A 25,795-nucleotide genomic window follows, 5' to 3' on the forward strand; every position below is an offset into this window, starting at 1 on the left:
GTTCTCATCCTGGCTGGACTCATCGCTGCAGTCTTTCTGCAATTTGCAGTGGTGGTGCCTGAGGAGAACGGATAGCAGGTTTCTCCACCGTGTCCAACCAGTCCATGATGAGAACTGAACTTTGGTCCGTTCCATTCTCTAAAAATGCTAACTAGGTTCACCACCTAAAACGAATCTCCAGATTGTTAATGTAAACACTGCCTACTTCTCTGCATTTCTGTTTTCTACCTGCCAAGGAACCCAACTGGAATTTATGTTCCCAGAGACAGGGGTTTCACACATTCCAATTTCCATCTTGCCATCAATCTCAGGTGCAACTTGAAGAAGACTGCATCGCGCCTAACAGAGTCTCATTGGAATGTCTGCTCCCTCCACCCACATAGCATTGAAAATTCTTGTAAAGTGTCCATGCAACTTGAGTTAGTGGAGTGTTCACACTCTGTGTACATCTCTACGGTACTGCCAGTGTGAAGTTACATGTGAAATGTCCTCTCTGATATATCTTTGGGTGTGATATAGGCTGGCCCATGTCAAAGCCAAGTGGATGTGCCTTGAAGCCAGTACAGTCATACACCTTGGTTGTCAAACGGAATCCATTCCAGAAATCCTTTGGACTTCCAAAAACGTTCGACAACCAAGGTGTGGCTTCCGATTGGCTGCAGGAGCTTCCTGCACTCAATTGGAAGCTGTGGAAACCGTGTCAGATGTTTGGCTTCAAAAACCGGAACACTCACTTCCGGTTTTTGATTGTTTGGGAGCCAAAACATTTGAGTCGCAAGGCGTTTGAGGTCCAAGGTACAACTGTGCTGAAATAGGTTGTTCACTGCCTTGAGGCATAAAGAAATTGAGCATACCCAATGATCTGCCACTAGATGGCAGAAGAAGATAGTTTTATCATAAAGTGAGGACATCAGATACACTTCGCAAAATCTGTAAAGCAAGGAGTTAAAACTCCATAGTGTGCCCAGAAGATTGCTGGGCCACACACAGTGTTTTCCGTCCTCAATAAAGTAATAATTTCTCTAGCCCTGGTGAAGGATTAACCAGTCTCAGCATTGTGGAGTCCAATCTATCAACATCAATATTTGTTGAAATATTCTTAAGACAAGTGTTATCCAACTCTTTCCAGTACACTTTCCCACCACTTTCCTGTTTGCAAAAAAAGGGTAAAATTTTGGAGGGAAGAGGGTTTGTTGTGCAAGACCTTTTGATTAACTATTACTCTGAAGACTGAAATATGTGATTGAAACCACCAAAAAATAATGGCAATCTAGAAGTGCCCATGATCACTACAGATGGTGACAGCAGTCATGAAATTAAAAGACGCCTGCTTCTTGGGAGAAAAGCAGTGACAAACCTAGACAGCATCTTAAAAAGCAGAGACATCACTTTGCTGACAAAGGTCGTATAGTTAAAGCTAGGGTTTTCCCCAGTAGTGATGTATGGAAGTGAGAGCTGGACCATAAAGAAGGCTGGTTGCCGAAGAATTGATGCTTTTGAATTATGGTGCTGGAGGAGACTCTTGAGAGTCCCATGGACTGCAAGAAGATCAAACCTCTCCATTCTTACGGAAATCAGCCCTGAGTGCTCACTGGAAGGACAGATCCTGAAGCTGAGGCTCCAATACTTTGGCCACCTCATGAGAAGGGAAGACTCCCTGGAGAAGACCCTGATGTTGGGAAAGATGAAGCGCACAAGGAGAAGGGGACAACAGAGGACGAGATGGTTGGACAATGTTCTCGAAGCTACCAGCATGAGTTTGACCAAACTGCGGGAGGCAGTGGAAGACAGGAGTGCCTGGCGTGCTCTGGTCCACGGGGTCACGAAGAGTCGGACACGACTAAACGACTAAACATCATCAACAACAGAAGTGCCCGTGATCTCCTTGGAGTCGCAAGGATTGAACATGGAATGAGAAACACCGGTGATGACTTGCTGTTTCTTTCTGCTGCGAATCACAAGTGGGGCGTGTGCTTTTGTTTGATCACTGTGAGAGCAGGTTGTTGGACGAGATGGTTGTTCGCCTGATTCAGCAGGACTCTAATGTTCTAATGTTTATTCCCATTGAGCAGAACTGTGATTCAGTTTCTGTACCTTTCCCCCCCCCCCAAAAAAATTTGCATTCCTAAGGCATCTCTAATGCATTCTTGGGGCACATTCCTTTTGTGTTCCTGATTCCAGCAGTGTTCTTCTGTTCTGACAACTGAAACGGCAGATATGCAAACCCGTGAATCAAACACTGGTTCATCTGTCAGTCTAGGCCCTTGTGTTTGTGTTTTTAAATGCATCAAGTGTACATTTAATTTTTCCAAGTGCAAGCCCATTCCAAGGGGGGGGGGAGACAGTCATGGTGGCATCACAGTTAACGGACAATCACTGCTGTGCGCAGCTGATGCCCATAGTACACTTGCAGAACCAGGTTTCTTTGTCTCAGAACTCAACTCTTGGAAGCAAAGGTACATTTTGTAGAGGTGAGGAGCCTTTTTCAGCCCTTTTTCAAATGCATTCGCTTCTGGGCCCTTTTCTAAAGGCCCCATGTCAATGGGAACCTGGACCAGGAGCAAAATTAGGCAGAACAAGAAATGTGGGTTTTACCTTTGTGCAATATATGACTTTCTGGTCTGGTGTTGTTATCCGAATCAATTTTGCTTTGGCGAAATCTTTGATCTTCGCAGATGTTTATGTACTTTTATATTCCTGTAGTATGGTGTTACGGAAATGACGGGGAGGGGCACATCTTTAAAGTTGTTAAGTGTTACAAATATTATGCATAAATGTATCCTTTCAACTTGAGAGCTCAGGAAAGTTACCTAGCTTTAAAAATAATATACTGTAAAATCAACTCCTTTGCCAGAGTCCTCCATTCCAACGCTATTTTACCCTTGAAAAAGGGTCTCCAGGAAGTGCCCAGAGGTGACAATTGCTGAGCTGATTGCTGGCCAAGGAAAGCTTAATCCCATCACCAGACTTGCCAAGGGGTCCAGACATGCAAAGGAAGTTCTATTGTACTTTGGGTGGTGGGACTTCAGTGGTGTTTGCCTATGCTAATCTTATACCTGGGTCTTGCCCTGCCATGTCTGCTTATGCTAATCTTGTACCAAGGGCTTGTCTGGACAAGTTTGCCAAGGTTAAACTAGTGTAACCCCTTTCGTGACATGTCAGTGATGTAGCAATGATGCTGTACGAACTGTCATCTGGGATATGGTGGGAAAGATTTAAAAGTCTTTGTCACCGCATCCTCGGGGTTCAAAATTCCTCTTTGAACCTGTTGCGCAATAAACTTTGGTCTACAGCTATTTGCTCTGGTTGGTTGTGTGATAGGAATTTTGAGGTCTTAGATATATGGTAATGTTCATAACAGCCCATACATAGATCAGCACAGGAAGACCAACCTGCGACCATTTTGATTCCTAAAATGAGTAGATGTTTTCTCCTCAAGGTCAAAGTGGGAAACCTCCCCATGGTCTCTTTCCTCACAAATCCTGTCTTAAGGGCACATTTAAGATATGAATAGGGTGTGAGCCTGTGACCTGGCCCAGAAACGAAGTATTTATCACTACAAAAGACTGGCCAGGCTCCCCAGTCAATCCAATCAAGGAACCTGCCAGACAGGAGATAAACAATGACAGGAGAAAAACAACATTCAAATTTCTGTTTTAAAACCGCCTTTTCTGTGATGTAGGTATGATGCATCTGAGGGGTGGTCTTGATCTACAGGATGGGAATTTCAAAAGTCTTTATAAGGCCTTGCGCGCCATTTTTCTGGGTCCCTCCTCCTCTCCTGCGGGTGAGGGGAGCACCCTGTTGCAACAGATCAATAAAGATCAAGCTTACTAGCTGCTTTGCTTCTCAGTATTCTCTGGTTGGCCTCTGTTATTCTCTCCTACCGATAGAGAATCTACAAAAGGACTCTATAAGGGCTCTTGGGTACCCCATAAGGGAAAAGGGCAATTTTTGTTTACAACAGTAGCTGGACTCCTTCCTTTATTCCGCAGGCTCTGCCCGAGGAGCTGGGTGACTGAGCAGCCTCACACCTAGATTTTTCCTTAACAATGGGGATTAGAGGCTGGACAATGAAAGCGGACTCTGCAGGCCCTTTTAGCTGCTGAGAGACTTAGACTTCAAGCCTGGAAGTGTCAGGGCCTGGCTGGATGAGAAAGAGCAGTGGAATCGACCCAACCAACAGCCCCCCACCCCGAGGGAAGGTGCAGAGGAGAAGGACTTCGAGGCTGGGAACACTGACAAACTGGAACGTGTCCAGAGGAGGGCAACCAAAATGGTCAAAGGCCTGGAAACGATGCCTTATGAGGAACGGCTAAGGGAGCTGGGCATGTTTAGCCTGGAGAAGAGGAGGTTAAGGGGTGATATGATAGCCATGTTCAAATATATAAAAGGATATCATATAGAGGAGGGAGAAAGGTTGTTTTCTGCTGCTCCAGAGAAGCGGACACGGAGCAATGGATCCAAACTACAAGAAAGAAGATTCCACCTAAACATTAGGAAGAACTTCCTGACAGTAAGAGCTGTTCGACAGTGGAATTTGCTGCCAAGGAGTGTGGTGGAGTCTCCTTCTTTGGAGGTCTTTAAGCAGAGGCTTGACAACCATATGTCAGGAGTGCTCTGATGGTGTTTCCTGCTTGGCAGGGGGTTGGACTCGATGGCCCTTGTGGTCTCTTCCAACTCTATGATTCTGTGATTAACTGGTGGAGGGACACTGGCCACAACTCAGAGGAGGGAATGAGCTGGGAAGTGGTAGACGCAGGACCCTTGGAGGATAGTGAAGAGACAAGACAGCATGAAGGGGTTTCTAGTTTGGGTGAAGGCGCCAACAGTGATGACAAAGGGGAGGTAGAGCCTGCAGTTCTCGCCCAGGACCACTCTGAGGGCTTCTGTGCTGGCAGCTAGCTGGCCCCGTCTCCTCCTAGAACGAGGCATTTATTGCATGATGCCAAGGCCAGGCAGACACAGAGCGAATCCCTTGGAGCTTGCCATATAGAAGAAGAGCACAGAGGGAGGGGCCGGACACAAAAAGGGCTAGGGAGTGGAAGAGGAGAGACACGTCAGCCCAAAGAACTGCTCCATTAAGGCAGGATTAGAAGTCTCTGTGTGTTCTTTGTCCTGATTTCCTTAATAAAGAAGCTAGCTGCACGTCAGCCAAGTGTCCCTCTCTTCTTTCTCTGACCTGCGAACAACCGGCTTGCCCTGTCAGCTCCCCTGACAGGAAGGATAAATACCCACCTTCTAAGACATGATGGTCTGGGGATCTCATGTACTCCCCCCCTTAGCCTTGGTGAGACAATTGCTTCAGGCGGCAGGATGGGGACAGTTGAAAACTGGCAGATTTGGCAGCCCCAGTAGCATGCCAACCACCACCATCTGCTCCTCTCCGGCCTCCTTTTTGTTCCCTTCAGAGTGCCAGGGCTTCCCTGAGCCATCTTGCCTGTCACCTCAGGAAGAAGCAAGGGGGACAGAGCAGGGGGGAAGAGGCAATGGCAAGGGGGTATGCCCCAGTATGCCCCACGGAGGACCTTAAGGTCCATAAATAGCAACACCCTAGTGGTCCTGGGCCCTAAGGAAGTTAGATTGGCTTCAACCAGAGCCAGGGCCTTCTCAGTACTGGCTCCGGCCTGGTGGAACGCTCTGCCTCATGAGACCAGGGCCCTGCAGGATCTGATTTCTTTCCGCAGGGCCTGTAAGACAGAGTTGTTCCGCCTGGCCTTTGGCTTGGAATCAACTTGATCCCCTCCCCCTCTTTCCTTTTTCCTTTCTCTTTCTGTGATGGAACTCCTATTTCCACCCCCAAAAAACTTTTTGATTTGAGTTCCTACGAAATGAGGCTGTGTTTTAATGTTTTAATGTCGTATTTGTATTTCAATCAATTGTTTTTATACCTGGTGTCAGCCGCCCTGAGCCCTGTCTTGGCTGGGGAGGGCAGGGTATAAATAAATTTTGTTGTTGTTGTTGTTGTTTTCTGCTTTGCCTCAAGCGGCAAAATGTCTTGGGCCGGCCCTGCACACCTCTACTCCTGAAGTGGATTCGGCCGTTGAAATTATAACAAAGGTGCTTCTCATTCTTGTTCAGGGGGTGGCAGACAGTGCTGTCGTTCCCATCAAGGCCTTTCAGCAGGCAGGCAGGGAACACCAGTGAGTCACCTGTTAAGCCATTGTAAAAACTTCTTGTAGCGACAGGTGATACTCCCCGAGACAGAACAAAGGCCTTTTGGAGGGCAGGTATTGTTTCTAGAAACATTCACCCAGTTGCATCAAGGGGAGCAATGGTGACAAACCTGGGCTCGGTTACATCATTGCTAGAACAACACCACAAACAAACAAAAACAAGCAGCAACAACCCCACAGCTGAGATAATATCTGAAATAATGATCTCTCCAGAATCTGTGAGTTAAAACTGGAGGGCAACCCCCCGTATTTATTTGCAAAGCTAAATTTGAAGTTACACATCAAACATACCCTCCAACATTTCTCATATGGAAACAGGGACATTTTTCACTCCTCACTCTCCTCGACCCCCTGCCCATTTTTTATTTTTTGTTTGTGTGTGTGTGTCCCTGGTAAAGCATTTCCTGTCATAAAAAGGGCGAGTGCCACCACCAATGGGACACAGCACACATGCCCTTTGTCATCCAGAAAAAAACCCTTAATCCCATTTCCCCCCCATTCTTTGGTAGATTTACCAAGTGACATGGAAACCACAATTAATTTAGAATGTGGCTGCCAGACTCTTGACTGCCAGGAGCGGCTGCCGGGATCAAATAACACTGGTTCCCAGTACGTTTCCGAGCACAATTCAAAGTGTTGGTGCTGACGTTTAAAGCCCTAAATGGCCTTGGCCCAGAATACCTGAAGGAGCGTCTCCACCCCCATCATTCAGCCCGGATGCTGAGATCCAGCTCCGAGGGTCTTTTGGCGGTCCCCTAATTGGGAAATTATTAATGTTTGATGTTTTGTGGTGCTTTTAAATTTTGCTGGAAGCCGCCCAGAGTGGCTGAGGCAACCCAGTCAGATGGGCAGCGTATAAATAATAAGAGCAATTAAAAATATTAATAATATGCACCTTGTCCTCACGGGGACAGTATGTGCAGACCTAGGTGGGCCTTCGGCTTATTCCAGAAGGCTTTTCTTATTTCCATAGAGGTAGGAGTTGTTGTTCTGTTGAAAATAGGTGCATGCCAGACTTTTTCATGGGTCACATGTCCTGTTCTGCTACGAAAACAGTGGGAAGAAGGTGCTGGACTAGATGGGTCTATGGCCTCGAACCATCCGTCTCATGCCCTTAATCCCACCTGCAAAATAGCAGCAGCCTGGAAGTGGCCAAAGCGTGCTTAATAGAGCATTGGTAGTAAATGTCAGGCAATCGTGATTTCGAAGCCCATCAGCGGACCTTAGAGACTCTGAAAAGAAAAGGAGGGAAGACCCTGTGAAACTAAAGTTAGCCAACATCTCAGATGTAGACCGTGGCTACAAATTGGGTGTGTTAATATATAACTGCATAAAGTAAGGTAAAGGTAAAGGGACCCCTGACCATTAGGAACAGTCGTGACCGACTCTGGGGTTGCGGCACTCATCTCTCTTTGTTGGCCGAGGGAGCCAGCGTACAGCTTCTGGGTCATGTGGCCAGCATGACTGAGCCGCTTCTGGCGAACCAGAGCAGCGCACGGAAACAGCGTTTACCTTCCCGCTGAAGCGGTACCTATTTATCTACTTGCACTTTGACGTGCTTTTGAACTGCTAGGTTGGCAGGAGCAGGGACCGAGCAACGGGAGCTCACCCCGTCACGGAGATTCAAACCGCCAACCTTCTGATCGGCAAGTCCTAGGCTCTGTGGTTTAACCCACAGTGCCACCTGCGTCCCTAACTGCACAAAGTAGTGCCTTGCAAAAAAGAAAAGAAAAAAGGAAAGCCCTGTCCAGGATGGATTAAGAGAACTGTGGAAATGCAACACTACAATGTTATTCTTCCACATTTCTGAATCATTGATTCAATGGAGGGAGAGGCCTGTAGGAACTCCCCAGAACAAAACAAAGGGTTTCCTTCATTTTTCCATGGATCACTGCGAAGGTTCAGGTAGGTATTCAGATATTAGATACTTAAAGGTAAAGGACCCCTGACAGTTAAGTCCAGTCGTGAACAAGACTTGGGTTGTGGCGCTCATCTCGCTTTACTGGCCGAGGGAGCCGGCGTTTGTCCACCGACAATTTTTCCGGGTCATGTGGCCAGCATGACTAAGCCGATTCTCGTGAAACCAGAGCAGCACACGGAAACACCGTTTACCTTCCCGCTGGAGCGGTACCTATTTATCTACTTGCACTTTGATGTGCTTTCGAACTGCTACGTTGGCAGGAGCAGGGACCGAGCAACGAGAGCTCACCCCGTCGCTGGGATTCGAACCACTGACCTTCCAATCATAGTGGTTTAGACCACAGCACCACCCACATCCCTATTAGATACTTAGGCACTTAGATATTTCTAAGTACACCCCATCAGTTCTGTTAAGAAACTGAGTTGGCACGATGCCATGTGCCTAGAAAGCTATTTCAGCAAGGAGCTTCGACAGAACTGCAGGTGGAATTCAAGGGTTCAAAAGCGGAGGCGACACAGAAATGCGAATCCCTTGACCAAGGGATATTGATTGGCATAGCTGGAGTAAAACTTTTTATTTCCACAGCCAATGCTCCAGGGAATAGGCTGGTTCTTGTTCCCTCAGTTCATAATTTTTGCAATCTTAAATTTGATTCTCCACATTTCTGCAGCAATTTGTGGGTCTTTTGTGTGTGTGTCTGTGTAAAACAAATCCTCACAAAAATTCATCAACATTTGACACAAATTCCTCCCAACACACACACACACACACATTTCTAGATGTGATTTTGACTGATGTACACATTTTTTGCCAGCAGTTTTCCCTAACACAATGCATTTTGTGTGTCTGTGATTTTTCTGAATAATGCTTTTTGTAGGGTGGGGTCGGGTAACGGGCACTGGGGTTGAGTTTATGGAATCAGCGTTGGCGGGCACCTACAAAAAGGTGGGTAAGTGCAAATTTCAAAGGACAGCTGTGTTTCAGCCTGCATATTGTTTCAGAAAAGGTGACTGGTACATTTGGCTTCAGCTGAGACCTGAATCAAATTGCTTACTCACTGAGCTCAGTAATGATGGGAGTTGGAGTGTGTCTGACCTTTAAGACAGTCCTGAGGCCACACCCCTTCCCTAGCCACTCCCCTTCCCCTCTGCCTTTTCACCATCCTTAGTATTTCTGCCTGGCTGGACTTTGTCCTTTCACTCTGATCCCGCCTCTTCCTTGCCTGGATGGAGGTTAGAGAGAAATCTGGGCAAGCAGAGCTGCAGCTAGGCTCCCCTGGGTGCCCCCCTCCTGAAAAAAATCTCTTCTCCCACTTTGATCTTGCCATGACAGTGACGGGGCATCACAACACACATATACAATACACGCCAGCAGTTAGCCTTCATACCGCCTTGCCGTTTCTATTATTATCTTATATATTTATGTATTAGATTTATATACGGCACTTCGTCGCAAGATCTCAGGGCAGTTCACAGGAGAAAACACAAGGCGAAAACACAAGTAGAGAATTAAAACAATAAAAACAAAACAATAAGCCCCCCACCCTTTCTCACAAAAACATTTAAAAGGCTGTAGAATATTAATCAGCCCAAGGCTTGGCTGGAGAGAAATGTTTTCACTTGGCGGCTAAAGATATACAGTGGTACCTCAGGTTACATACACTTCAGGTTACATATGCTTCAGGTTACAGACTCCGCTAACCCAGAAATAGTGCTTCAGATTAAGAACTTTGCTTCAGGATGAGAACAGAAATCATGCTCCGGCGGCGCGGCAGCAGCAGGAGGCCCCATTAGCTAAAGTGGTGCTTCAGGTTAAGAACAGTTTCAGGTTAAGAACAGACCTCCGGAATGAATTAAGTATTTAACCCGAGGTACCACTGTATAATGAAGGTGCCAGGCATTTCACAAATAGGGCGCCTCTGCAGAAAAGGCCTGTTTCTCCTACTGCTCAGCTCCCAGCTCTTGCCTAAACACACAACCTTACACAGATCAGGAGCGCTGACTTGCCCCCCCACCACCACCATTGAGGGGGTGCGGCCACGTGATGCATCACATGACGCATCACGTGATGCCGCCCAGCATGTGCAGGATGCATGGAGGGCAATCTTCACACTTGTTGGTCCTAGCCGCCACCCAGCTCCTGGGCTCCCAGGTGGATGCTGGGATGAGCAAAGCAAAGATATCGCTTGCCTCAGCTGCTACCTGGCTCCTGGGCTGCTGGGCTCACAGAGGGCGCCCTGTGGTGGCGGGTGGCGGCCCCCTCAATACTGGGGGGGGGTGCCCCCTGCCCCAACGTATTGGGAGAACTGAAGCCCCTTTTGCCCTCTATTCCCGACATCCCGAAACAGATAACTGGAAACAGAATTGTGGGGTGGTTTTTTTGAGCACACCACCCTAAAAGAGGCCAGTTTGGCCAACCCCTAACTACGCCTCTGTGTGCGAGTGCATGTAGAAACTAGTCTACTAGACAAAGGCAACATTTTATGCTTGTTGCCCTCCCCGCTTTGACCTCTGGTTCCACCCACAAGTGGAAGATTCACCCAGGGTGTAATGCAGCCCTAAGGCCTGATAAATAATCCCTTCTTCTTCTTCTTCTTCTTCTTCTTCTTCTAAAAAGAAATTTATATATTTGGTTTTTCAGGTTGAAACTTTACAGTCACATATATCCAACATACAACATAAAAAGTAGATTCCAATAATATTATTATCATTAATAATAATTTATTAGTTATACCCCGCCCATCTGGCTGCGCTTCCCCAGCCACTCTGGGTGGCTTCCAACGAAATATTAAAATACAGTAATGCATCAAACATTAAAAGCTTCCCTAAACAGGGCTGCCTTCAGAGGTCTTCTAAAAGTCTTCCAAGGAATCTCTTGGACTTCTCCTCCGCCCCTTTGTGTGCACTACTGTTAATCATTTCCTCCTGCGTCTTTTATAATAATCCAGATCTTTTATCTCTCCATTGTATCCAAAATCCACCATTAAACTACAAGCGATATTCTGATCCTAATAATGGTTTTAACTACAATGGTCTTTAAGATAATTTATTAAATTTTCCCCATTCCTTCTTAAACTTTTGGTCTTCCTGATTTCTGAGCAATGATCCCTAACCCTCTCTATACAGAGTCAGCACCCATGTTGGGCTGGGCGGAGGGAAACCTGGGTTCATGAAGCTCACGGGGTAACCTTGGACCATTGGCTTCCTCTTGGCCTCACCTGCCTTCCAGGACTGTTGGAAGAATAAAGGCAGGGGAGAGCCATGTCTGCTGCTCTGAGTTCCTTGGATGAACGCAGATTCAGATGGGCTTAACTAGACAGTATCACTAGGGTTGTGCACCTGCTGCAGTCAGGGCCGGATTTAGGTTTGATGAGGCCCTAAGCTACTGAAGGCAATGGGGCCCTTTATATGTCCAGCTGTCCTTTGTCAACAACAGATTGTCACTGTTTTTTGTGCTGAATATATGCTATATGGTAATTTATGAACCTAATAGGTATCTAATACTAGTGATATTTTAGGGAGCAGGCTAGCAGGTGGGGTCCATGACAGTGGTACCTTGGTTTATGGATGTCATCCATTCCGGAAGTCCATTCTTAAACCGAAACCGTTCTTAAATCGAGGCGTGCTTTCCCTAATGAGGCCTCCTGCCACTGCCCTTCTACCATTTGGATTCTATTCTTAGACCAAGGTAAAGTTCTCAAACCAGCATACTACTTCCTTTTTTGCGGAATCCGTAAACCGAATCGTTCGTAAACAGGACTGTTCTTAAACCGAGGTACCACCGAGAGCCAGTGTGGTGTAGTGGTTAAGAGCGATAGACTCGTAATCTGGTGAACCGGGTTCGCTTCCCCGCTCCTCCACATGCAGCTGCTGGGTGACCTTGGGCCAGTCACACTTCTCTGAAGTCTCTCAGCCCCACTCACCTCACAGAGTGTTTGTTGTGGGGGAGGAAGGGAAAGGAGAATGTTAGCCGCTTTGAGACACTTTCGGGTAGTGATAAAGCAGGATATCAAATCCAAACTCCTCTTCTTCTGCTGCTTACATCATAGGAGCCTACACAACACAAAACACTGTTGCTGTATGTACGTTTTATTTTACATGGTACCTCTGGTTATGAACTTGATTCGTTCCGGAGGTCCATTCTTAACCTGAAACCGTTCTTAACCTGAGGAAGCACTTTAGTTAATGGGGCCTCCTGTTGCTGCCACACGATTTCTGTTCTCATCTTGAGGTAAAGTTCTTAACCTGAGGTACTACTTCTGGGTTAGCGGAGCATCCAGGTTTTTTTTCCTTCATTTTTTGGGGCCCCCCCAAAAGCTATAGCTTGTTTAGCTTATTCCTAAATCCGGCACTGGCTGCAATTTTTTGCCTCTTGCAGCATCGCAACAACCTGCCAAATACCAAGCAGGTGATATGATTGCACCAGGTCTGGTGACTGTGACAATCACAGGAGAGAGGGTGGCTTTGGACACCATGGAAGGAGAGGGTAGCCAGTTTGTCTTGCTTTGCAGAGGATGTTCCTCTAATTTCCAGGACTGGCAGTCCTCCATTTGAAAGAGGTTCCGTCCAAGGCCAGCTCATAGAACCCTAAGAATGAGGCGGGATCTTTCAGAGTCACCCAATGAGATTTTGCCACATAGCATGGCAAATGGTTGCGATTTTGTGAGGACAAGTTATTCCCATAAGAACTGCTTAGAGGTTTTGACAATAAAAAAGAATATACCAATTTTAAAAACATTTTTTTAAAAAATAAGATTGACGTGCATTTTAATAGGCAGCTTTCCATTTAAAAATAACGTATATTTTGAACTGCTGGTTTTATGTATACAGTGGTACCTCAGGTTAAGTACTTAATTGGTTCCGGAAGTCCGTTCTTAACCTGAAGCGTTCTTAACCTGAAGCGGACTTTCCCATTGAAAGTAACAGAAAGTGGATTGATCCGTTCCAGATGCTGAAAAACACCCCCTAAAACAGCAATTTAACATGAATTTTACTGTCTAACGAGACCATTGATACATAAAACGAAGGCAATAATCAATGTACTGTACTGTACTATAAAATAAATAAGACAGTATTTTAGATGGAAAAAAATTAGCATTTTTTTTTTTCTTACATGCACTGATGATAGTCAGTTTGGATGGGGGGCTTCCATCCATTTCTGCAGTCACACAATCAATCAGTAGCTGAACTGGGTTCCACACAGTCACAAAAGCGAAGTCACAAGTCTGTCCATAAAATGAAGAACAAGTCACAGTCAAAAAAACCCGAAAAAGCCACACAAACCAAAACACAAAAAATTAGCAAAAACAAAACCTCCAAATATAACTTCTGTGTTGCGTGGGTGCTTGGGACTCAACAGCTGGCAGACTCAACAGGAAGCCTCAGATTAGCAGCGAGGGACTCAATTAACAAACGAAACACACTCAGCAGGAACCAGACAATGAAAAGCGACCCCTAAAACAGCAATTTTACACGAATTTTACTATCTAACAAGACCATTGATCCATAAAATGAAATCAATAAAACAGTACAAAATGAAAATGTGACCCCCCCCTTACCTGCGCTGATGATAGTCATTGTTTGGATGGGGGCTCAGGGTCCTCTTCCACAATCATAATCGGCTTGGCTTCCAGCATTCGCGGAGGCCTCAGAGAGCTCCTGCGGCTGAAGGGCGTGTTTGTGTGTATATGTGTACCACAAGAAGGGAGAACACAGCTGTAGTGGGCAGGCACACAAGCCAGAAGCTCACATGAGATTTACAGTCGTACCTTGGTTCTCAAATTGAATCAATCCATTCGACTTCCAAAAATGTTCGGAAACCAAGGCGCAGGAGCTTCCTGCAGCCAATCGGAAGCTGCGGAAGCTGTGTCGGACATTCGGCTTCCGAAAAACGTTCGCAAACCGGAATGCTCACTTCTGGTTCTGCGGCGATGGGTAGGCAAAACATTCGAGTCACAAGGCGTTCCAGAACCAAGGTACAACTGTATTTCCATTTAAATTATAGTAAATGGGCCAGCTCTGAAGCTCAACATCAAAAAAACGAAGATCATGGCCACTGGTCCCATCACCTCCTGGCAAATGGAAGGGGAAGAAATGGAGGCAGTGAGAAAATTTACTTTCTTGGGCTCCATGATCACTGCAGATGGTGACAGCAGTCAAGAAATTAAAAGACTCCTGCTTCTTGGGAGAAAAGCAATGACAAACCTAGACAGCATCTTAAAAAGCAGAGACATCGCCTTGCCAGCAAAGGTCCGTATAGTTAAAGCTATGGTTTTCCCAGTAGTGATGTATGGAAGTGAGAGCTGGACCATAAAGAAGGCTGGTCGCCAAAGAATGGATGCTTTTGAATTATGGTACTGGAGGAGACTCTTGAGAGTCCCATGGACTGCAAGAAGATCAAACCTCTCCATTCTGAAGGAAATCAGCCCTGAGTGCTCACTGGGAGGACAGATCCTGAAGCTGAGGCTCCAATACTTTGGCCACCTCATGAGAAGAGAAGACTCCCTGGAAAAGACCCTGATGTTGGGAAAGATGGAGGGCACAAGGAGAAGGGGATGACAGAGGATGAGATGGTTGGACAGTGTTCTCGAAGCTACCAGCATGAGTTTGACCAAACTGTGGGAGGCAGTGGAAGACAGGAGTGCCTGGCGTGCTCTGGTCCATGGGGTCACGAAGAGTTGGACACGACTAAACAACTAAACAACAACAACAAAATGGGCCAGGTTCTGCTAATTTGTCCTGTTGGCGGAAACTCACATGAGGGGGTCTTCTAGAGCCACAAGGCTTTCCCCCACATCTCTCCCCCCATGCCCCCCACCTCCAAAAATTGTCTTGGAGGGGGTCGGCAGATCCCCGCCCCCTCAGAACAGAATGGGGTGGGTGGGAGAAAAGGAGAGATACTGCTATCGAGGAATGCTGAAATACTCACGCAGGTGAACATTTCTAGCAACCTGATGTTGAATTCCTCCCGGCGCCTCTGAAGTCACATCTATATGTAAAAAATAGCAGTGCTATTTTTGATAAATAAAAACAAAACGAGGTCCTGGTACTCATATGTTGATGACTGTCGCAGTTGCCAGCACATAAAGGCTGCCATGGGCAGCAAAAAGGAAGAGGTTCTGGTACTCTGCCACAAAAAAGCCCTGTAAATCAGCACAGGTAAATTTTACTCAAATAGTTGTTCTCGTTTTGGTGAAGCATTTATTCTTTTCTGGTGACGTATAACTCTTGGCTTTTGTGAGCCAACCTTTTCTTTTTAAAAAATAATAATCCCTACCTGCATCCCAGGAGTTTCCCCAATTATTGGGTGTTCCCTAATCTCACCTTTTAAAGCAAGATGCTTGAGAGAGAGATCTCTGTCCAAAGCAGGATTTCCTGGGTCACAGTTTATCTAACCCCTTTTCAGCCTGGGTTTATAGCCCAGATTGGGGATCAAAGCTGTGTTGATCACTCTTGTGGGCCATCTTAGCTGGGAGAAAAAGCAAATGCAATCTTCCTGGACCTCTCAGCAACTTTTACCGATGATTCCCTTTATAGCTCACCTTTCCTTCAAGTGTTTCTCCCACTCCCCCTTTTTTTCTTACAGCAACACCATGAAGATGAAGCTTAATGCCCGCAGTGGATGCACACCTTCCAAGAGTCCCAGGGAGAAAGGGAGCTCCAGTTTTTTTACGCGAGATCTCGGCGGCCATTTTGGGTGCCGCAATCTCACACACTGTTCTGCTGCACTCTTGGTTCCCCGCTCCCACAAAAAAAAGTGGGAGCAAGGTGTGGGTCATGTGACTTGTCTAGGAACACATCCAGGAAGATGTGTGTCCCAGTTTTGGGTCAGAAAAAGTCAGACACAAACAAGATGGTGGTACCGTTGTCAGCGGGGAAAATTGATCAGATTGAGAAACTTGGAGGTACCAGGAAATTCGGCCTTGGGTGTGGATTTTGCTGGTAAAATAGCGTAAGAAGATCTCTGCCAAAGGCATACCCTCCAACATTTCTCCGATGAAAATAGGGATATCCTATCCTATCCTATTATTATTATTATTATTATTATTATCATCATCATCATCATCATCATCATCATCATCACAGTGGTACCTTGGTTTTCGAACGTCTCCATTGATAAACATTTCGGTTTTCGAACACCGTAAACCTGGAAGTAAATGCTTCGTTTTTTGAACACTCTTTGGAAGTTGAACGTGCTTTGCGGCTTCCGTATTGAGTTTTCCGTATTGCATTGAGGCTTCCGTATTGAGTTTTCTGTATTGTATTGAGGCTTCTGTATTGAGTTTTCGGTTTTCGAACATCTCACAACTCCAACGGTCTTCTAGAACAGATTACATTCGAAAACCAAGGTACCACTGTATTATTATTATTATTATTATTATTATTATTATTATTATTCAATTTATACCCTGCCCACCTGACTGGGTTGCCCCAAACATCCTGGGCAGCTTCCAACATATATAAAAACATCATTAAACATTAAACATTAACAAACAGGGCTGCCTTCAGATGTCTTCTAAAAGTTGTATAGTTATCTCCTTGGCTTGGGGGCCTCATAACTCCATACCCTCCAACATTTATCCGATGAAAATAAGAAAGTCCTGAGGAAAAGCGGAACGTTCTGGGATCAAAGCAGAAACTGGGATGGCCTCTGTAAACTCAGGACTGTCCCTGGAAAATGGGGACACTTGAAGGGTCTGCAAAGGCCCATCTTGTCCAGCATCCTGTTCTCATTTTGGCCTCCCAGATGCCTCTTGGGGCCATAGCTGTCAACGTTTCCCTTTTTAAAGGGAAATTCCCTTATTCCGAATAGGATTCCTCGCAAGAAAAGGGGAAAGTTGACAGCTATGCTTGGGGCACCTGCAGAAAATGGCTGCCTCCACTGTCACCCTCTGCAAAGATTTTCATTTTTCAAACCCACCCCCCACACCTGATGCTTCCTTTTATGAGGCGGGCAGGATGGCTCTACAAAAAGTTACGGGGGGGCATATTCAGCCCTGCTGTAGTTCAAACACCCCAATAGTTTGGGTGTTGCTTGGCTCTGTCGGTAACCTGAGGTGTCTGCCCAGCTGTGGGAGTCACTTGGCTTGGGCAATAAGATGTCACAAGCCTTTGTTGCTTTTAGGCCCAAAATAATGAGGGTTATGAGAAGTGGCTAATTAGTCGTGCCCACATAAAAAACAAACTGAAATAGTCACTCCTTTGGCACAGGTTTTATTCCTCTCAGTTCACATACAACGCCCTTCACCCATTTCCCCAAAACTTAGTCTCCTCACAGTCTCCATGAAGCCCCTTCCATGCTGACTCGAGGGACCCACTCAAGAGGAATCTCCCTCGATCCCCAAGTCCAAGCCTTGAGCTCTTCCAGTCTGTGCTTTGGGTCGCTGAGAACATATTGACTGGGGCTGATGGGACTGTGGGCATACGTTCTGACATTTTGTGCCCCAAATCGAGCCTCTTGCCCCTCCACAAGGCCAGCAGAGGCACTCTGGTGTGTCCCGTTGAGAGGGCCATCGCACCATCCCAATAGTCAATGGGATGTGACAGGGCAAAAGGGGCTTCATCCTGGCAAGTCCCTGGCAATGTCAGAGCGATCCCAGAAGGCGCTCTGACACTCATCAGCAGGATCAGGCGCAACCCTGCTGACTGGGATCTGCCAGTCTTAAACACGGAATTCTGGGATCCAACAGAAGCTTCTTTTTTCTGGGATGTCCCGGTTAAAATGAGACAGTTGGGGGGGGGGTTATGGCTGTGGGTGGTCCCAGGTTGGCAAAGGCTATAAAAAAGTAAAGGGACCCCCTGACCATTAGGTCCAGTCGTGACCGACCCTGGGGTTGCGACGCTCACCTGGCTTTATTGGCCGAGGGAGCCGGCATACAGCTTCCGGGTCATGTGGCCAGCATGACAAAGCCGCTTCTGGCGAACCAGAGCAGCGCACGGAAACGCCGTTTACCTTCCCGCCGGAGCGGTACCTATTTATCTACTTGCACTTTGATGTGCTTTCAAACTGCTAGGTTGGCAGGAGCAGGGACCAAGCAACGGGAGCTCACCCCGTTGCAGGGATTTGAACCGCCGGTCTTCTGATCAGCAAGTCCTAGGCTCTGTGGTTTAACCCACAGCACCACCCGTGTCCCAAGTATACTAAGACATAAATAATCTTGTGGGAATTATAGGGACAGAACTACCTAAACTGTATAGAAATTTATTTACATATGCAACTACAGTGGCAAGAATGCTACTCGCCCCGAAATGGAAAGAAGCAGAAGTCCCAGCAAAAGAAAAATGGACACAGAAACTTGTGGAATACGCAGAAATGGCGAAACTTAACCGGAAGAATAAGAACTCAAGATAACAAACTTTTTAAATAAAAGAATGGAAATGGTTTATTGAATATTTGCAGATAAATTGCAAACAGATAAAAACATCGGCAGGATAATTGCAATAACCTGCAGTTTCACAAGAGTATATATATGTAAAGTAGATAATAAAATGAGCAAATTAAATGAATTTGGATATGAAGATATTTTTTAAAAATTAATTTAAAGAACCCCCGAAAGAGGGGGAAGGAAGTCAAGCTTTGAAACGTTAAAATGATTGCAAAACTAATGAAATGTATAAATTTGAAAACTATAAATAAAAACCTTTTTAAAAGACACAAATAATTCACACCTGTGCATACTTAAATCACTGTCTGTACCAAAACTCGAGACGAGCATGGAAACTCTGGCAAACAGTGATGGTTTCACAAGACGGGGAGATGTGCTCTGCACGTTATTAATTAAAAGCACCTTAAAATAGCACAGAAGAAAAGCAGAAGTTGTAAAACAATCCAGAACATGCCAAAAAAAAAAATTGCTTGAGGTTGGCAAAAAAAATATCTCCAAGGCTCATGTGATGCACACCTACTGAGGGAGGGTGCCTCATCACATGCTTGGCCACGGCAGAACTCAACACCAAGATGAAAAGGGTGTGTCCTGTACAATAAACTAATCTCCACCCACTGTCAGCTCGAAGACACCGAGGTTGTGACAGAGGACTGCCGCTGCAATATATAGGGCTGTCATGATTCAGATCCAGCCCGTGTAGCGACAGATCTGTGGCTGGCATTTTTCGCAGCTCCTGAAGAGGTGTTGTTTTCTACCCATCTACCTTCCAGTTGCCTCCGTTGTGAATATTTCGGGACTATGGCCGGGAGAGCTGCCGCTGCCTTGCTTCTCACAGCATCCATCTTACAAATAGGTAAGAAGAGATGGGAGGTGGAAGGCCGCTTGGACCAGACTTGCACACCCGACCGCAGCTGTGGGCATAGCTTATTTCCAGTGAGGGTCTGTGAACTGCAAGGTCGGCAGGAGGTTTAGGCTGTGGTTGTGCACACTGGGGGTAGGGGAACCTCAGGATCAGGGGGGAAGCCAAAGGCAGCCCCCCAAAGGCCTCTCTACCTGGTCCTCTTCCCAGACCACGGCTTGGTTCTCACTAACCCTGGTTCTCACTCTCCTGGAGTGGCTGGGCTGCATCTCTAAGCTCCAATAATACTTTCCGCTTGCCTGAATGGGGATATGAGAGTGTGCAGAAACTAGCCTACTGTACAATAATGGTTCAGTTTTGGCAAAAAAATCCCACATCGCAGTGGGTTGGACTAGATGATCATTGTGGTCTCTTCCAACTCTACAGTCCTATGAATGTATAAATCTATGAATTTACCATGTTTTTTGCTCTATAAAAGTAAGGGGAAATGTGTGTGCGTCTTATGGAGCGAATGCAGGCTGCACAGCTATCCCAGAAGTCAGAACAGAAAGAGGGGTCGCTGCTTCCGCTGTGCAGCAATCTCTCTTGCTGTTCTGGCTTCGGGGATTCAGAATATTTTTTTGTTGTTTTCCTCCTCCAAAAGGTGCGTCTTGTGGTCTGGAGCGTCTTATAGAGCAAAAAATACGGTACATTTGTTGCTCAGCCCACTTAAAAAAAACCCATTTATTTGATTTTTCAACTTAAAATTTACAGAGATAGAGCAAACATAAATCATAAAGCAAAATTCCAAGGAATCTCCTGGACTTTCCATCCTCCCCTATTATTAATCAGTTCCTCCCGCATTTTTTATGACAATCCAAACCCTTTACTTCTCCCTTTATGCTCAGAATCAACCTTAAACTACAAGTGATATTCCAATCCTACTAACGATTTTAACTGTTCACAGTGGTCTTTAAGATAAGTTATAAATTTCCCCCATCCCTTGTTAAAATTTTGGTCTTCCTGATTTCTGATTCTTCCAGAAATTTAGCCATTTCAGCATAGTCCATCAACTTCATCTGCCATTCTTCTCTGGTAGGAACTTTACCTTCTTTCCATCTTTGGGCCAGTAACATCTGTGCAGCCCGTGGTCACATACAGAAATAGTCTTTTCTGCTCCTTTGGGATTTCAGCACCTAAGTCCACTTTGGCCTCTGGCTATGGTCAACCACAAGCATGTCTTCCATCCCCCTCCAAGTCATTGCGAACATCCGAAGGACCTATTGAAAATGTGTGCAGGGATATTTCTCCCTGGAGATCTGGGGTAAGAGAGTCCTTGAACTGCTTGAGTCTGCTGCTTCCCTCTCCTTAAAAGATGATGGGACAAATTTATGGAGGACAAGGCTATTGATGGCTACTTGCCATGATGGCTGTGCTCTGAATGCTTCTGAATAGCAGTTTCTGGAAATATAACAACAACAACAACAACAACAACAACAACAATTTATTATTTATACCCCACCCCGGCCACTCTGGGCAGCTTCCAACAAAGATGAAAAATACATTAAAATGTCACACATTAAAAACTTCCCTCAGCAGGGCTGCCTTCAGATGCCTTTTAAAGATAAGATAGCTGCTTATTACCTTCACATCTGAAGGGAGGGCATTCCACAGGGTGGGCGCCACTACTGAGAAGGCCCTCTATCTGGTTCCTGGTAACCTCACGTCTCGCAATGAGGGAACTGCCAGAAGGCCCTCGGCGCTGGATCTCAGTGTCCGGGCAGAATGATGGGGGTGGAGACGCTCCTTCAGGTATACAGGACCAAGGCCATTTAGGGCTTTGAAGGTCAGCACCAACACTTTGAATTGTGCTCGGAAACGTACTGGGCGCCAGTGTAGGTCTTTCAAGACTGGTGTTATGTGGTCTCGGTGGCCACTCCCAGTCCCCAGTCTAGCTGGCGCATTCTGGATTAGTTGTAGTTTCCGGGTCACCTTCAAAGGTAGCCCCACGTAGAGCGCATTGCAGTAGTCCAAGCGGGAGATAAAAAGAGCATGCACCACTCTGGCGAGACAGTCCGTGGGCAGGTAGGGTCTCAGCCTGCATACCAGATGGAGCTGATAAACAGCTGCCCTGGACACAGAATTAACCTGTGCCTCCACGGACAGCTCCATGGACAGCATGGAAACCAGAGGAGGGGAGAGGGCTCTTGGGCTCAGATTCAGCTTGCTGGCTTCCAATGGGCATCTGGTTAGCCGCTGTCAAAAAGGATACTGGGCGAAGATGATCCAGCAGCCTCTTCTTGTGTTCTGCTCATTTTGTAAGCTAAAGCAGCTGTGACATGAATGCTAGAAGCCTAAGGCAAGAGAGGGGAGTTTTGCGCTTTCCCTGCCTTCCACTTTTTCAATTGCAAAGCTCCTCTAGCTGATCTCACCACCACCCTCTTGGGGAGGGTGACACCCTCCCCCTCCCCCCGCCCAAGCATTGCTGAAAGAGAGAAAACGCTTCACCCCAGATGAGGACACATACTTGCACAAAATGATAGTTAGCAAATGCAAATTTAGAAATGCCACTGGTCCTGCTAGCTAGGGTTGATGGGAAGTGCAGCCCAATGACAGCTGGGGACCCAAGATGGAGAAAAGCTGAAAACACAATTAGATTGTGGGCATGGGACCAGCTATAATAATAATAATAATTTATTATTTATACTCCACCCATCTGGCTGGGCTTCCCCAGCCACTCTGGGCGGCTTCCAACACAATATTAAAATACAGTAATGCATCAAACATTAAAAGCTTCCCTAAACAGGTGTCGTCTAAAAGTCTGGTAGTTGTTTTTCTCTTTGACATCTGGTGGGAGGGCGTTCCACAGGGCGGGTGCCACTACCAAGAAGGCCTTCTGCCTGGTTCCCTCTAACTTCACTTCTCACAGGAAGGGAACCACCAAAAGGCCCTCGGCGCTGGATCTCAGTGTCCGGGCTGAACGATGGGGGTGGAGACGCTCCTTCAGGTATACTGGGCCGAGGCCGTTTAGGGCTTGAAAGGTCAGCACCAACACTTTGAATTGTGCCTGGAAACGTACTGGGAGCCAGAGTAGGTCTTTCAAGGCCGGTGTTATGTGGTCTCGGCGGCCGCTCCCAGTCACCAGTCTAGCTGCCGCATTCTGGGTTAGTTGATATTTCCAGGTCACCTTCAAGCACATTGCACATTGCAGTAGCTACAGGGGGCTGAGGGGTCTTGGGATCCCCTCAATATCTGGGGGTAAGGAGCCAGGTCTCCTGAATATTGAGGGGGTAGAGGAGGTCAGGTCTCCTCCCAACGACTGGCTTTCCAATGTGGGAAGATTAAAAGTGCACTGTGTTCCTCAGCAAGATCGCGCCGGAGGGCTGGATCTTCAGCACTCTGACTCTGCCTTCTGAGGAACCCCGAGTGCCTTTCCTGTGCCCCCTACCTTGAGAGAGAGGGAGAGATAAAGAGAAGGGGGTTTTTTTAGAAGCTAAGTAGCTTCAAAGAACAAGCACTTCAGCCCAGACCTATCCAAATTGCACAACCACAAGGAAGTCGCCAAAAAAAGCACCGGCAGGCAGGCGTCAAGGTGAGGTGAGTGGCAGGGCGATTTAACTCGTCCCTCCCCAGGGAGTTCTCAGAGCACAGGAATCCTGCTTAAGCACTCCTTCAAGTGCAAAAGAAAACCAAGGTGTGTACGAGTGAGGTCAGCCGAAGTCATTCCCAAGGGCCCCACCCCTGACATCTGCGTAGTCAGGTTTCGCATACGAAAAGGCTGAGGTTGCTTCTCCCGGGCACACAATCCAGTAGTCAGGGTGAATGGCAGATCCCAAATCTAGCAGGGAGGAGGACCTGGGACGACCTTCAGATTTTATGTGTGCAGGCTCTGCACAAATGGGCAGTGGCGTAGCGTGGGTTGTCAGCACCCGGGGCAAAACAAGTAATTTGCACCCCCTAACCCGTGGATTTGCGCCCCCTAACCCTAACACCCAGATGTTGCGCCTGGTGCGGCCAGCCCCCCCCCTGCACCCCCCACGCTACGCCACTGCAAATGGGGGCATTTGAACTTGAAGAGCTCCCGGGTGGGGCTAAAGAACACAACACGGTTGATCTCTCTCTTCATTTGCAATAATAATAATAATATTTTATTATTTGTACCCCACCCATCTGGCTGGGTTTCCCCAGCCACTCTGGGCGGCTTCCAACAAAGATTAAAAATACATTAAAATGTCACACATTAAAAACTTCCCTGAAAAGGGCTGCCTTCAGATGTCTTCTAAAAGTCAGGTAGTTGCTTTTCTCTTTGACATCTGGTGGGAGAGTGTTCCACAGGGCGGGTGCCACTACCGAGAAGGCCCTCTGCCTGGTTCCCTGTAGCTTTGCTTCTCTTAGTGAGGGAACCGCCAGAAGGCCCTCAGCGCTGGACCTCAGCGTCCGGGCAGAACGATGGGGGTGGAGACGCTCCTTCAGAAATACTGGGCCAAGGCCGTTTGTACCCAAATAAAGGCCTAAATGGGGGTGAAGGGAGAGACCTGCTGGGTCCCTGGATGAGATCAGATTCTGTCTCTATCATCTTGTTTGCCACAATGGCCAAACAGGAGTTTCTGGGGAAACCAAGAAGGAGGCTTCGATTTATTTGTTTGCCGTTATGAGCCTTACAGAATTACAGTCCCCCCAATATTAAAATCTGTGGTACGGATGCGTCTGTAGAGGCTTGAGACTTCCTCTCTGGGCAGAACCCAAGGAAAAACCTAAAGGGGAAGCAGTTTGGGATGGTCAGTGCTTTGAGCTCAACGCCGCGTTTCACTTCTTCATGTCACAAAATGCATCTGCCACTCGATCGCGAAAAGAACCTCAAAGCGGTTTGCAAGCTTGCATCTCTGTGCAGATCAAACCAAGCATCGCAAAGGCAGGAGCGCCCACTCCGACGACCTTTGTTCTAAGGAGCCCAGACCATAGCTGTCAACTTACAGATTTGAAAATAAGGGACCAGCAGCCTCGGAAATAAGGGATCAGCAGCCAAAATAAGGGATTTTAGTCAACCAGCTGAAATACGGAGCTAAAAGGGACCAGATAATTTGGGAGAGCAGTGCCGGTTTTTAGCCCTTCGTTTCCAGAGGTTGCTGCTCAAGACACCAGCTGATGAAACACTGCAATTAAATAACTACAAGCAGCAACCACTTTTCGCGCAAAATGAAGTCCAAGCTACGAAGATGCTGCTGCAGTTCTGTACAGTGGTGCCTCGCAAGACGAAATTAATTCGTTCTGCGAGTTTTTTCGTCTTGTGAATTTTTTCGTCTTGCGAAGCACCACTGTGCATTGACGGTTTCCCATAGGAATGCATTGACGGTTTTTTAAAAAAGGCGCAAGACGTTTTCGTCTTGCGAAGCAAGCCCATAGGGAAATTCGTCTTGCGAAGCAACTCAGAAAACGGTAAACTCTTTCGTCTTGCGAGTTTTTCGTCTTGCGAGGCATTCGTCTTGTGAGGTACCACTGTATCTTTTCTTTCGCGCTCCATCTGCAGCTCTCAGTTCCATCAGGCAGGGCAGGAGGAAGGGGGGGGGGAATAGCGCCTGAAGTAAACCTGCAGATCAGACCATCTATGCTAGTCTAACACTACAAATCTATGGGAGAAGCGCTTGCGGTCCTTCCTCCGCTTTCCCCCTCTATGGTTAGCCCTTGGAACACCTGCCTGGGCCTCCGCCTCCTTCTCCTCTCTCTGAACTGGTTTCTCTATGGTTGCCCTCGCTCTCCTCTCAAGGCTCCTCAGTCCCGGCGGGGAGGGGCTCCCGGGGGCCGAGGCTGGTGAAAGGAGGCCGGAGGGGGGCGGGCCGGGCAGCCAAGCAATACAGTTGGAGCCTCCCTCCTCCCTGGCCGGCAGGGAGGGAGGGAGCGGAGCTGCTTCCTTTGAAACCTGGCAAATTTAAGGGACATCATCAGTAAGGGACAGCAGCGGGACACGGCGCTGGGATAAGGGAGTTTCCCGCCAAATAAGGGACGGTTGACAGCTATGGCCCAGACCCTGAGGGCATGTGCTGGGGCCATGGAGGTTTCTCTGCACTTGGAAGGCAGTGTCGGCGTGTCACGGCATGATTCTCCCTTTTTCCTCACTTTAGCCCTGGGCCAAAACATCACGGAGCCAAGAATAGTGCTCCATTGCTTCAAATGCGACTTCGATCAACCCTGCTCACAGATTAGTGTGACCTGCAATGAAGGAGAGAGCTGCAGTACCATCAGAGGGCAATCAGGTGGGTGCCACTGTCCCAGGGATGGGCTTCCCTCCCTCCAGCCTCCAGTCAGGAAGCTCGTATGCAGCCATGCCCTGCCCGGAGGTGGTGTGGGGCTTCATGGGTACCCTGCAGGCCAGACCGAATGCCTACTCCAGTCGGCAGGAGGCGCAGGCAGGAGGTGGGCCACCGCCCAGGCACGTCCTGGCAGGCCCTCTCCCCGGTTCCTTGCCCTTCCCTGCCTGC

The 25,795-nt window shown here is 47.3% G+C and overlaps 1 protein-coding gene across 7 annotated transcripts in view; it reads left to right on the forward strand.

The window, feature by feature from the left end:
* Positions 1-25,795, forward strand: part of LOC310670959 (uncharacterized protein) — a 46,405-nt gene that overhangs the window by 18,630 nt on the left and 1,980 nt on the right. For 4 of the 7 annotated variants that reach the window (XM_083426845.1, XM_083426844.1, XM_083426846.1 and 1 more), the window contains 2 exons: positions 19,252-19,334; positions 25,439-25,570. In XM_083426845.1, coding sequence (XP_083282971.1) covers positions 19,280-19,334; positions 25,439-25,570 — 187 coding nt within the window. In that variant the 5' untranslated portion in view covers positions 19,252-19,279. Of the gene's footprint in view, positions 1-18,725; positions 19,335-24,884; positions 25,571-25,795 lie in introns of those variants that run through there. The other 3 variants (XM_083426847.1, XR_014507655.1, XM_083426843.1) reach the window with 3 other exon arrangements.

Source organism: Podarcis tiliguerta (genome assembly GCF_965153285.1).
Source record: "Podarcis tiliguerta genome assembly, chromosome: 2".
Classification (NCBI taxonomy): Eukaryota; Metazoa; Chordata; class Lepidosauria; order Squamata; family Lacertidae; genus Podarcis; species Podarcis tiliguerta.